The sequence below is a fragment of the Labrus mixtus genome, chromosome 12 (assembly GCF_963584025.1).
Source record: "Labrus mixtus chromosome 12, fLabMix1.1, whole genome shotgun sequence".
Taxonomy (NCBI): Eukaryota; Metazoa; Chordata; class Actinopteri; order Labriformes; family Labridae; genus Labrus; species Labrus mixtus.
In genome coordinates, this window is record NC_083623.1 from 10,505,777 (window position 1) to 10,519,347 (window position 13,571).

Genomic DNA, 13,571 nt, shown 5'->3' on the forward strand with positions numbered 1-13,571 from the left:
TCATTACGAAACAATTTGGGGTATTCATTATTCAAGCTATTCTCGGTTTGTCAGCTACGGTATCTCATGTTGCAAGGTAACAAACTAAAATGACTAAAGGTTAATATGCTATGAAAAAAATCCTTAAGCTTTCAAATCTGAAGGCAGACTTTTTTGACAGTTTATTTGTGACATGTAAGAAGTTTAACCAGGGTTAATAAAACCTGCAGCTAACACCGCTACATTTAGCAAAACGTGGCGATTGTTCCACCCCGAATGTCGCAGAGGTGAAAGCGCTTATGACGAGGCCGCCGAGAGCACTGCAGCCATCTGTAATCTCCACATCCATCATCAGTGATATGAGACCCATCAAAGTGTGGACGTTTCATTCTGGCCATCCACATCTGGACGCAGCTCCTGCTGATGAGCGTGGGGCAGTTATAGATCTGCAGGGATCCCGTGATTGCCGCAGCTGTAACAAAGCAGAGGCGATGCTGTGAAATATAGTCCCTCTGTGGCTCCGTAAGTGCAGGAGTTCTTCCACTGATGCCCTTGAGATGGACACGCACACCCACAGTGTATTGCAGGCCTATTTCAATTCCTGTGGTGATAGAGTGCATCAAATATACGACTGCAAAATAGAACCCAAATCACTTTGATTCAGCTCGATAAGTGGTCCTAATGCATAAAAAGAATGATTAAAAAATGTCCCCTTTCAAAGTCATTACTGCCAACTTACTAATTTCAGGCTCTAATTCTGATGTGCATTGCTCAATACTTCAGAAATAAAGCCGCCAAAATCTTTCTAATGTGATAGAAGAGGTCTTGAGATGGTTGATTGCTTCCATTCATTCAAAGTGAGCAGTCTGTTTTCACATTCAGAGACCCCTCTGAAGAGTCGCCGCATTTTATTAGCTCAGAAGGTGGTTTTCTCCTTGTTTCCTTGTCCCCCAAAAAACCTTCAAGAAAGACAGAAGGTGGACTCAGTCCATGAAGACTTACTCACATGATTTCCTTCATAACACATGTTGAGGTACCTTCATCATTTCAGTCTATGCTCCACTAATCTTCCTCTCGATTACTAATGTAGCTCTATGATTACTTCTACACATTAAGATCTTTGCAAAACAAATCTGTGCTAAAAACTTCACTGAGAAAAATGTTGACCCTTCAATGCGATCGTGTCTTCCATGTAAAAATAGCAAAGATCATCTGAAGCTTCAAGGGATCATGCACATTTTTTGCTTTTGCTTTTGCATTTGTTTTTCATAGCTTTGACGTTTATATAACTGGTCGGACTTAATGAGCGTTTTGAAGGGGTCACTATTAGGTCATTCTGACAAATAAATAAATAAAATAATAAAATAAATACCTAATAAACAAAACAGTCAATCACTTTGTCAAGAGGACAAACAGCAGATACTTCCTTAATGAAAACAATCAGTTACAATCCTATTCAAGATAGAAAATAGACTTGATGTTTACCAGCTACAGTAGTAAAATGTTTTTAACAAATTTGATGATTAATAATGGAAACAGATTTGTCCACAGGTTCTATTTTTTTGCTCTTAAATGTTGAAGGTGTCTCTGCTTGAATGCAGCTGTATCCTCAAACACTGCTGCAGAGCTTGAACATGCTGTAGAGTAGTATTGTAGGGCGGTATTGTAACTTGAACTGAAGTAAAAGCTCTGACTCCCTTCCTCTAATTCTGATGAAGACTTTATTCTTCATGTTGTTATTCAGACCTGGAACTGTTTCCCCTGCTCCACACCGTTTAGCAGCTCGTTCCCAGTAGGGCTGTTACAGCAATAAACCAGATCAAGCTGCATAATAAGTCTTAACCTTTTAGTGCTTGTCGGGGTTTTTTTTTTTTCGCACGTCCTCTTCCCCAAAAAACGGAAATGCGTCATTTAAAGCTATCGACTAAAACAGACGATCACATTAATACTGGAGTCCAGACAGGGCGGGAGTGATGGATGTCCTCTGGTGTTGAACATCTGTCAGGTAGTTGTGTATGCGCAGTGTGTCAAGCACAGCGTTTTACCATCCGCCCGGGCTCCGCTCTCCATATCCTCCTCTCTGAGGACCCATCCTATTAGCATTTATCCAAGGACTGCTTTGTTAGGCCATCATTAATCATTTGAAATATGAGGGGAGCCGGAATCAGGGGACTCGCACACTTGATAGATCCCTCACCCTCAAATGAAGCGAGCATATGCTTTTTTTTTCACATGCACGCAGCACAGGCATGTCCACATCTGTGTATTCAGAGCGCTGCGTTCCTGCCGTTCATGCACAGAATTAAAGGATACAAGTATGTACTTGGTTTCCTCAAAGGAAAGTACTCGTGAACACACTCACAAAAGCACAAGACTGTTTATGATCAAAGAAGCGCACAGTGAAGTGCTGCTCACAAAATATTTCGGGGGCACTTTGTGTAATTTTCAGGTTTCATATTAATGTCCCCTTTGTCAGTCTAAATACATAGAGACATAGAGATGAAAGGATGATGGATGGCAGCAGATAAATGATAGATGAGACAGAGAGGAAATCAACTAAAGGGGCTGACAGGCAAAACTGTATGAGACACAGACAAAGTGATGCTACCTGGGGCCATGTTTTGTTGATCTCCCCTCAGAGTTTTAGCACAAAATGTTCCAACATGTTCATAAAATGGTTTCTGCCATGTTTGAATCTGACAAAACTTAGCATTCTACTCCTGTTTCATCCTTTTTTTTTTTTTAAGACACTCCGAATAAGCAAATGAGCCAAAATGCCTCAAATGGAAAGCAGGCTTCAGAATGCATTGGCTCTTTAATCACATAAATACTCTAACAAGCTTTTAAAGCAGTTTATAAATGAAACATGAATGCTCACTGTGAGTATTAATCTTCATTGGCCTGGTCTTGGACACAGTGTACGCACCGTCCTCATGTTTGTGTCGCACACGCTGTGGAATGGGGAGAGGAACACGACCTCAGTCTGGTGCTCTGAAACGATTACTCCTCCTTTGATCACGCCGGCACCCGCTGCGCCTTAATGCCTTGTCGCTGATTCTGTCGCCACCCCAGTTTCTGGAGTTGGGTCCTTTAACTTGTGACATTAAAATGTATAAAACACACAAGAAAGAGCAACCATATCTCATAAACACACGTATATAATCCCAACCAGGCATGTCATACACACCCTATTGGGCTCCCTTGTTTTCCCTGTTATACCATTTATAACATATGAAAGCACGTTTGGCGTTGGTCCCTTTGAATAATCATGCCATTTAAATGTATACGCACGCAAAGAAGCGCAACCCAACTCAGATAAACACATGTAATGTAAGCGTACAGCCCATTGGGTTGACCTGATTTTCCTTTTGTTTATCGCACAATTTATGTTGTTTGAAAGCTGCCTCTCCTTTTTCTAAACATGCCATTAAAATGCATGAAAACACAACAGAGTGTAACCCTATGATACACACATACAGTTCTATCCTAATCACATATTTAACGTAGGCTCACATCCCACTGGGGCAACATTGAATGTGAACGACAAAGTGTCAGAAAAGTCCCTATAATTTGTCAGAACCAACGGCATCTCCCAACTACAATATATGGTTTGGATTTGGGTCCTTTTTTACTCATCATGCCATGAAAAGCATGAATTACAAACTAGACAGAGCAACCCTATCCTACGCACACACACTGAGATCCCAGATGTACCTGAGAATACGCATCATTTAACGATTTCCTCATCCCTCTGGGTTCCCCTGTTCCTGCAGCTTTTCCCAACATTTGCAACATGTGAACGCTTTCACAAACGGCAGCTACTTTGTCAGAACTAACAGCAGGTATCAGTGTTTTTTTTTTTTTTCTTACTTGTCGTGCCATTTAAAGGCAATTCTGACAAACTCCATCCTATATGCACAGGAGTTTTTCCTAAACACACATGTATTTGAAAACCCCTCTGGGTTGTTTTTAGGTTTCTTCACACAATACATGGCACATGAAAGTGTCTTCACACACCAGCTAATTCATGAGAACTAACAGCAAAGCCCAGCCTTTGTTGCCAACTCCCTGTGCACTTTAATTCACACACTGCTGAGAGGAGTGAGTATTTAAGAATTACTCTGTGAACATAGGGATTAGTGGGATTTGAACACTTACAAAAAAAACGCCCTCTAAGCAGCCAGCATTGACATGACATGTTAGATGATTGCGTGCTGAACAGAGCGTGTTTCATACACCCACCAATACGGGTTATATATATATACCCACTCCACAACCACTTTGCGAGGCGTAATCAGATTTTTTTTTTCATTTCTGGCTATTATCCCTCCTCACTCGTGTCCTGTTGTGTTTCTTCTCCCTGCAGGCTCTCCGTACAGAGACAAGATCACAATAGCCATTCTGCAGCTGCAGGAGGAAGGGAAGCTGCACATGATGAAGGAGAAGTGGTGGAGGGGGAACGGCTGCCCCGAGGAGGAGAGCAAAGAGGCCAGCGCTCTGGGGGTGCAGAACATCGGCGGCATCTTCATCGTGCTGGCTGCAGGACTGGTGCTGTCAGTGTTTGTGGCGGTGGGGGAGGTCCTGTACAAGTCCAAACAGAACGCCCAGCTAGAGAAGGTACTGCTGTTGTTTTCTGGTGCATGATAAAACAAGCAAAGACGTCCTTTTACGCTGATATCTGTTTCTGGTTTTTCATCAGTTTTCACATGTTCATGTCCTGGTTTCTTCTTCATTTTAAAGGCAAACTAGAAACTGAACCATACTTAATATGTAATAAGATTCAACATAAGCACTATATTACTGATATCTGTATGTGACATTTGTTGGGTATTTACCAGCTCTTGTTCTATGGTTATGCACTCAGCAATAATGGGTTTAAAAGGAAAAGAAATAAGCTGGTGATACGTTCACTTTTTTTTCCCCCTCTTAAACAATCCCCACAAAGCAGAATGCATGGGCTATTCATTGCTGTAATTGTTCTGTGTGTCTGTGCTGGCTGTGAAAAGATGCCCTCAGCTGAAGCTAATATGAGTAAGCCAAAACTAATTTAATTTCTTATAATTGAAGATATTTAATTAATACACTTGGACAGTGTTTCCTTGCTGAGCTACAGTGGAGGGATCATAAGAATTGTTCCAAAATGACTGTGTTCGGTAGATGATGCACTTCACTCGTCCAGCTCAGACTGCTAACAACCTCAAATCATCCTCTTCTCAAATGTACAATATTTGCATGGGAGAGGGACTGTGTTTTTTCCCCATTTCTTGAAATCCTATGAGGTTTAAGGGGCAACCTCAGAGGATGAGAAATTAGATCACTTGGAAGGGACAATAACTGTAGTTCCTCACACAGCTTGTTGGGGCTTGCTCCAAATACGAGTCAATTCTTTAGGGCTAAATGTTACAATTGCCAGTTGAAACCATTTCTGCCTGCTAGAATAAAATGTCGGTGTCTTTGGCTAAATCATCTGTACACAACGTCTCTACAGAAGTTGATGTTTTTACATGTTGTCAGGTTTATTTATTAAATAGGCATTAAACATATACATGTTGGCAAGGTCAGAAATGACCTTTTTGACTCACCGGCCAAGACGGGGTTAGATGAAAAAATGTACCAGCCAAGCATATTTTTTACAGGCCAAAATAATAAATTGTGTCACACACACAGGAAAGAGTACATATGAATGTATATATTTAATTTAGTTAATAAGGTATTATGTTCTGCTGAATCGAATCACAGATTTAAGTCACGGACTGGATCATTTCATCAGATCAGGAAATCGAGAAATAATAAAAAATGAATTTGCTCGCCTTTATCTTTTTAAAAAGGTAGTAGTGCCCAGTCGGTGTTTATAACACAGCGCTGTTAAGTAGAATCTGTGTGGAGAAGTTCACAGACTACAGCAGGCTGTGGGATGACGTTGCTATCACACGGTGAAAGTGAACGGAGAAAAGACGACGTGTTAACATCTCGGTCCGTACGGATCATGGATCAACTGTGTTGCACTTACAGTGGGCTAAACAGGTGCGCTTGGTGGCTGGCGGTCCAGTGTGTTTATGTTTTGCGCATAGAAATATCTGTTGCTGTGTCTCAGCGTGCCTCCGCGATGCTCCGTCATTTTTAGCAGGTGTTGGTGTTTTGTTTGTCAGCTTCTCGGGTGTTTGTCATATGTTGATGAAATTTTGGCAGGAAAGGAGTCTGTGTTTGTGTTAAGGTGTTAAGATGTGGTTAAAATGGTTAACAAGCAAAATGCCGGCCAATGAGTTTGACATCTGTACTGACTCTGTTTTTTACTTCGATAACATTTCCTCACCTTTAAGCCCCTCCACTCACACACATAAGGAGATTTTCTGGCTCCGGAAAAAACCAACATGGTGACAGGAAAAATGGCCCAAAATCCAGGCTTCAAAAAGGCAGTTGACAAACCACAGGATGACATCACAGCACTACTACTGCTTTTGTTATGTAGGATTGGATCTTTTTCTCCACAGCCAGTATGGACAATAGGAATGATTCAGTCATCCAAGAAATATTCTTGAAAAAAAATGTAAACATATCCTTTCATCTTGAGTTTTGTCTGAAATGTCGATCTGTTCAGCATGTATACAATGCAGCAGCTTTTTTTCTCTCCCCCCCCCCCCCCCTGGTTATGTTTCTTTCTAGCATGGGAATGAATATCCAGACTCTTCTATCTGCACTCTATTTTAGGATTGAGTGCACATGATTCATCACACAGCACGGCGTGTGTATCTTAGTGCTCTTTAACTTGTACAGTGATGTTTTTCAGATCATTGTGAAAGTCCTTTAGATGGCCTCTTTTAAATTATTTACATCTACAAAATTAGCACAGCGCCGCGGCGTGTTACCTCATTATAATAATAATTAGTTTGGGGTATTTTTTTCCCACAGTCTGCATATGTTTCAGAGCACATCGTAGCTATCATTAATCAAGAGCTGCAAGGCTGGGTCACAATATTCAGATGATTTGCAAATGCCACAGTCTCCAGGCTGCCAAGGTGCTAGTAATTTACATGCTGACAACAAGCCTCTCCTTCTCTATTTTCTTCCCCTGCCAACCTCCACCGCCCTCACATCACCGGCTCCCCCCCCCCCCCCCCCCCCTTCATCTCTTCGTCTTCTCCATCACTCTAATCCATATCCCCACTTCTTGTTTTTCACTTTCTTTCTTTCTCACTCAGCCCTCCTGCCCCTTTTCTTTGTCTGTAATCACTCATCTCACCCAGTGTACTCAAAATATCTCATTCATACGGCACAAAAACAAATGCAAATATGCAGAGAAAGAAAAAAAAAAAACACCTGGTGCATGAGCCACCTACAGATATCCATCTCACACACCTACGCTCCCACACACACACACACACCCACACACACACACATACACAGACAGAAGAAATAATAGCTTGGTACTTTAGTGCTCTGCCTCCTCTCTTACATCCTCTCTCCTCCTACACCCTCTAAGAATGAGAATTACATTTTGCATAATCACAAAGTGGATGTATGGGGATTCGTCTTGGCAACATCAGTGCACCAGCATATTGACGTTTTATAGGATTTCACAGCACATACATAATGCAGGCACAACAGAGGCACTTATTATGGAAGTTATATAACGCACGTCACCGTTTGAGCGTGATTGATGTTTTTAAAAGAAACGTACCATATCAATATTTTTGGATTGAATCTGCTGAGGAGTGGATATTCTGTCCTTTATTCAATATCTTTACATTTTCTGTTTGCGCATCAATCAGTGCCAGTGTTGAATGATTCTCTTTGATCTCAGCAGAAGGCTTTGAAACAGCAGTCAGACCCCTGTGTGGCGGTAAGGCTGTAAGAAGGGAAAAATCTAGGACACATCAGACCTTAAATGGACGATTCTTCCTACAGAAAAGTTTGTTTAGGATTTAAAACAAGAAGCTGGGCCTCACAAATGTTGAAACACATGTTAATAAGTCATTGTGAAGACTTATTTTCAGCTTGCTGATGATTCAACCTGCAATGATAGCTTTATCAGACACGTTGAATTTAACAGAGGCGACTCACAGAGTTTTTTAGTTTAACGTGACGTCCGGCGACTCATCATGAGGAGTGCTACATGGCCTGTGTAAAACTGCTGTTAAAAGTGTAATGTGGCTCTGGAGCAGACATCAAATAAAAACTAAGTTTCAATAAAACGGATGCGTTACCGTGGGTTTGGAGTGAAAGACCCGGCTGGGGAGGGGCGCTTCTTCTACACTTACTGATATTGGATCGGCGAGTTGGATGCGCTTTAGTCACGATCAGAGAAAGCAGTCAGACAATAAAACATCGACTGTGTTTTCAGCAATGAGCTGTCATGGGCATAATCAAAACAGTAATACAGTATGCGTTCTACACACAAGAGGACATCAAACACCAGCATGAAAGATTATAATAAATATCTTAATAGGATGAATATATTAATGAACAGCCCCTCTTAATGAGGAAAGTGTGACCACAATGTTCAGAAATATCAAGTGTCTCAAGCTTACAAAGACTCAGAGCCCTATGCTGATGACATAAAGCAAAGTTTATATTAAGACCTGTCAATCCCACAGATTAACTAATGATAATCAACCTGAATGTAAACGCAGGTTACTTATACTTATAATCATTTTGATGTACAAAACACAGTTTCTAACATCACTTTGGGAAATGTAGTAAATGCTTTAAGCTATGAAAACTATCAATATAAAGAGGTTTCATAGACTGTTGAAGACATGGATGTAGGCTCAGTGACGTCATCCATCGGTTTCTGTAGTGCACTTCTCTAGCCCATTGATGGCCGTTGCCATGGGTGACCCTAACAAGCAAAGAGGTGCAGCTGAGGAGGGCCTTAAGCCTCCTGACCCCACGGCTACTGTCAGCCCCACTCACAGTCACACCCCTAATGATGCATAAATCATGCCCTTCATAAAATCAAAACAGATTCATTATTTTAAAAATTCACCACCTATAAAGTACGGGCCGATAAAGACATGAAGTATTCAGACCAGCCTGAAGTCAAGTGAGCACTTGAGACTGTAGAAAACACAATACAAATAACATCAAGAATAATATATAAAAAGAACCCAAGAAGAAAAACTAAATCTAAATGAGTCTTTAAATTGATGAAACAGTAACCAGAGAATACAGAACATTGTTAGAAACACAGTTTTCCAAAGTCTAACAATATATTTTATTGTAAGTTGCAAAGTGATATTTGCAGGATCTGTTTTTGTTTCAACTTGACTCACAGGGAGTCATTTGAAGTGTAACTATACCATTTGAAGAGCCCTTTGTAATTTGTGATTGAATTGTATGTCATCATGTTTTTTTGGTTTGGTTTGGTTTTGAGCTGTTTTTATCATTTTCATGTTCAATGCAGGTAATGTTTGGATGTTCACATACTTGTCATGTTTGATGATAGAAACACAGAGATCATGTTTAAAGAGAGGAGAAACAATACATCTCACGTTGAGTAATAAAACTTCCTCAGTAAAGCATCAACAGTGACTCAGGTCTGCATCGTTTGGAGTTTTTTTTTTTTTTTTTGCCAACAGCACGGTGCCGTCCGTAACTCTTCCTCTTTCCGGTTTTCTTCCCGCAGCGATCATTCTGCAGCGCCATGATGGACGAGCTGCGCGTCTCTCTGAAGTGCCAACGCCGCCTCAAACAGAAGCCTCAGCCGCCCGTCATCGTCAAGACGGAGGAGGTCATTAACATGCACACGTTCAACGACAGGAGACTCCCAGGGAAGGAAACCATGGCATGAACACTGGGAAAAACCCCTGAAAGAAAGTGCGCCCTCGATTCAAACCGCTGAGGGGCCCGCGGGGGTTCGAATCAATGCTGACTCAACGGCAGACTGAGGTTAGCAGTCCAAACAGGATTCTTCTGAACCCACTCGCTTATGTAGACAGATGTTTCCTGTGGAAATATAGATACCTGAGCAGTGTCACCTCACTGTGACGTTCACTAGAAGGGAGCTGGAAAGGAAGGAAAGGACTGAAAAGTGTGTTCATTGAAAAGAGGAGGTAAAGAAGGTTTTTGGGGACAAAAGGTAAATGTAGTCCACACTAGAAGTGGACTTAAACACACACATAACACACACCTATACGCACACATACACACACAGACATGTGACACCTGTGCAGACGGGGGAAACTCTTATTGTGACAGTAACACCTGATGTAGTTTTTCTGTTGATGTCAAAGCCCTTTTGTCTTACCTCCATGTGTGTGTGACCCCATCTGCCCCCCTCCCCCCTCCCCCTCCCCCCTCCCTTCAGTGGCTTGAGTTTCTTTCAAATGATTTAAAAATGATAATCTCACACCATGAAAGGGAACGGTAGTCAGTGCCAAATGGTTTACTATGAACTGATGTATAAAGTGATGTTTAGTTTGAAATCATCTATGCTGACCTTGTCAAATGCTCATCATTCTCTTCTGTAACGCCTTTCTCGTGCCAAAGTTCTTCCATCGCTAAGAACTTTCTACCAGGCCTGTAAACTGTCAAAGTCCTTATTCATGTCCGCCCTCATACGCTGTCTGCAGTTTTCACTCTGTATCAGTTGTTGTTTAAAATGCAGGATTTCTACAAAAATGTTTGTTTTTGTACAAGAACAAGAAGTTTTGTAGTACTTTGTATCATGGTAGCCCCCTCCTGTGGACAAAATATGTAGCAGATACCAACTCAGCCCTCAAACTCTGTCACGTCGTTGGCGATCGGGCTTCAAACTCTGCTGTGTAGGGATCATCATCTCTCATCGTTCAGAGGCTCAGTCTTTTGTCGGTGGGTATCGTGGGGCCAGCTGTGCGTGCTATCTGGGGACAATGTGATGGGTTATTTTTGGTGGGTAAGGGCAAATAAACTGTAAACATTTTAGTGGTGCTCATTGAAGGAAAGGTAGTGACTCATTCTTAAAACCGGAACGGTCCTTTCAGCAAAGTCATTCTGACAACAAGTAGCCATGATGAGTCACTATGATAGATGTAGTAAAGCTAGGAAATGTTGCTTTGTTGAAGATTAATATAGCTGAAGTTTCCAGGGAACAGTGTAGGCTTTGACTAGTATCAAGTCCTGAAGATTTATCTAAGACATAATAAAGTAAAAAAAAAAATCTGTAGTTGAAGAAGTCAAATGTGACTCAATGCTGGAAAATTATGAAACAAGTAAGCCCGGGTACAAGATGAGTCTGCAAGCTCCTTTTTTAAATGATTTGGCTGATATGTCTGGTTTCTCACTCCAGACTGATTTCCACCTGACCTGATTCATGTCGACCAATAAGAAACCTTTATCTGTTATCACGTTTATCACGGTGTGAGAGTTGTTGACTCATTTCCATAAACAACGACGACGGCTCCCACCAATGTTGAAGGTTCTCAAATATTAAAGTATCAACTCAGTGTTAAATCGTTTCTAATCTTACATTTAACCACGATGTGTTTCCTTTAAATCAAAATATGCCGGGGAACAGACAGCCTGTGTCCCGCCCCATGTACGGAGGTATAGTCCTCCAAGCGTGCGGCTGGGTTCAAGTCCGACCTGCATTTCCTACATGTCTCTCCCCACTCTCTCTCTCTCTCTCTCTCTCTCTCTCTCTCTCTACTCTATCCACTGTGTGATCTAAAATAAAGGCAAAAAATATTCTTGAATCAAACTTCCTCACATTATGTTGAATTGGGTGCTGTATCATTAAAATGTTGGATCCAGCTACCTAGCCTATAAGCATGTGTTCTTTTCTGTGATTGGTTGTAGCATCCAAAAAAGGCTTTTTTTTTTTGTCTGCGCCCATTGATTACGACTTTTGGAAATTGGAAACTCAACGGAACAGTTCCAGAGTTATTTGTATTTATGGATTCTATAATACGAGGCTAGAAATAAGTCAATTCTCATTGAACAATAGTTGAAACAGTCCTACAACGCTGAAAGATTATTTTTTATTAATGGAACTTAATAACAGGAGGAGAAAATGATACTAAGCTGTGGAGAGGAAAACTATCAACACAAGTTTTTTTTTATGGCTGCTTTGAAATTTAAAATATCCCATTTCACTTGATGGCTAATGGAATATGCTCAGTTTTAAAATGCTATCTTCACGTTCCAAATATTTAGCCAACAGGGAAGAGAGCGTATTAAAATTAAAACTCTCACCAGTCCAACTAGGAAACTCATGAAATGTAATTAAGAGCTCCTTGACAGCTACAAAGTTAGAACATTGTTTTCTAAACTTTTGTTTCCAAGCGTTAGGGACTCATTTTAATGATGGGCGACTTGTGAATGTATGTGAAGAGTTCAGATGCAGTACGTGGGAATGCTCGGCAGTTACGAGACTCTTAATGTATGTTCGCATCATAAGCGTCTCACCTTTGTTCACACGCCGGGTGTTTCACTCCTGTTTCCTCGAGGGGACTTGAACATTTATCCTCTAATTGTCTCCAGATGTGTTCTTCATCTTAAATCAACACGATCACATTTGGCCCCACGACACGTTCTCTCCGTTATCTCTCTGTTTATGTTGTTAAATGACAAGCAAACTTGGTAGGCAACATCTTCACTTCCCCTCACTCCCCACACAAACCCAATCATCTTTCAACCTGTTAATCCTGGGAATTCAGAGATAACAAACACCCACACCCCGGCCAAAGCTAGTGATGACATCTCTGCTGTACACAAATGGAAAGTTAATGACTCATTTGAGGCGACCGCATTATGATAATTGACAGGGAAGAAGACATAATCCTGAAACTCATTGGCCCTCTACCAATGCTGCTTGTCATTTCCTCGCATCTGTATCTCGTGGTGCCAGCTGAAGTGATTGAATACCTGGAAACATTTCTTTGAAACGCCTCCAAAGGATTTGCTGTCCTGTCGGGAAAACAAATACGAGCTCATGGAATTCAACATTGATGCAAGGTTTTACAAATAATGTCATTAAAAATGTCATAATTGTACTTTGACTGGATATTATTCACGCAAGTTTTTACGGTCTTTTGGTACCAAATGAACACAGAACAGGATGCATTATGGGAATTCAGAGTGAAACCATCAAGCATAATGATGAGCATTATGTCTTGCAATTTTCTGAAATGTCAGCCTCTTCTAATTGATTAACCGCCCATAGACTTGATTTGTGTTATCAAAAGAAATGCATTAGGTAATTGGTAAAATGTTAATCAAATCAACATTGTAAGCTTGTTGAGCAGCTCTTTTTTTTCTCTTCTGACTGGCCTGCTCAGTATCCACCTGGCTGTGTGCCGGGGTGTGTATGGCTTTCTCTGACCACAGATTTTCGAAACTGCACCTCTGAGAACACAAAATCCAGATGACCGTAAGTATATAGCATTCAAAATGATACCCAGAGGGCTCCACGGCCTGACAAAAAGGACCCCAGACTGTTCCACGCCTTCTGCCTCTCTGATTTTTCATTGTTTATTGTTATCCCCCCCCCCCCCCCCCCCCCCACAGGCTGCGGCGGGCGGTCGGACAGCCCTCGGCTTCTGACAAGGTTTTCTGGGAGTAATGATGAAAACCGTTTCTGCCGCCACAACACAAACGGCCACCCTGTCTGCCCT

At 41.4% G+C, this 13,571-nt stretch overlaps 1 protein-coding gene across 2 annotated transcripts in view; it reads left to right on the forward strand.

The window, feature by feature from the left end:
- Nucleotides 1-12,950, forward strand: part of LOC132984896 (glutamate receptor ionotropic, kainate 2-like) — a 71,417-nt gene extending 58,467 nt beyond the window's left edge. For both annotated transcript variants that reach the window (XM_061051925.1, XM_061051926.1), the window contains exons 15-16: nucleotides 4,346-4,596; nucleotides 9,605-12,950. In XM_061051925.1, the coding sequence (XP_060907908.1) occupies nucleotides 4,346-4,596; nucleotides 9,605-9,769 (416 nt within the window). In that variant the 3' untranslated portion in view covers nucleotides 9,770-12,950. The remainder of the gene's footprint in view (nucleotides 1-4,345; nucleotides 4,597-9,604) is intronic.
- The last annotated feature ends 621 nt before the right edge of the window (nucleotides 12,951-13,571 follow it).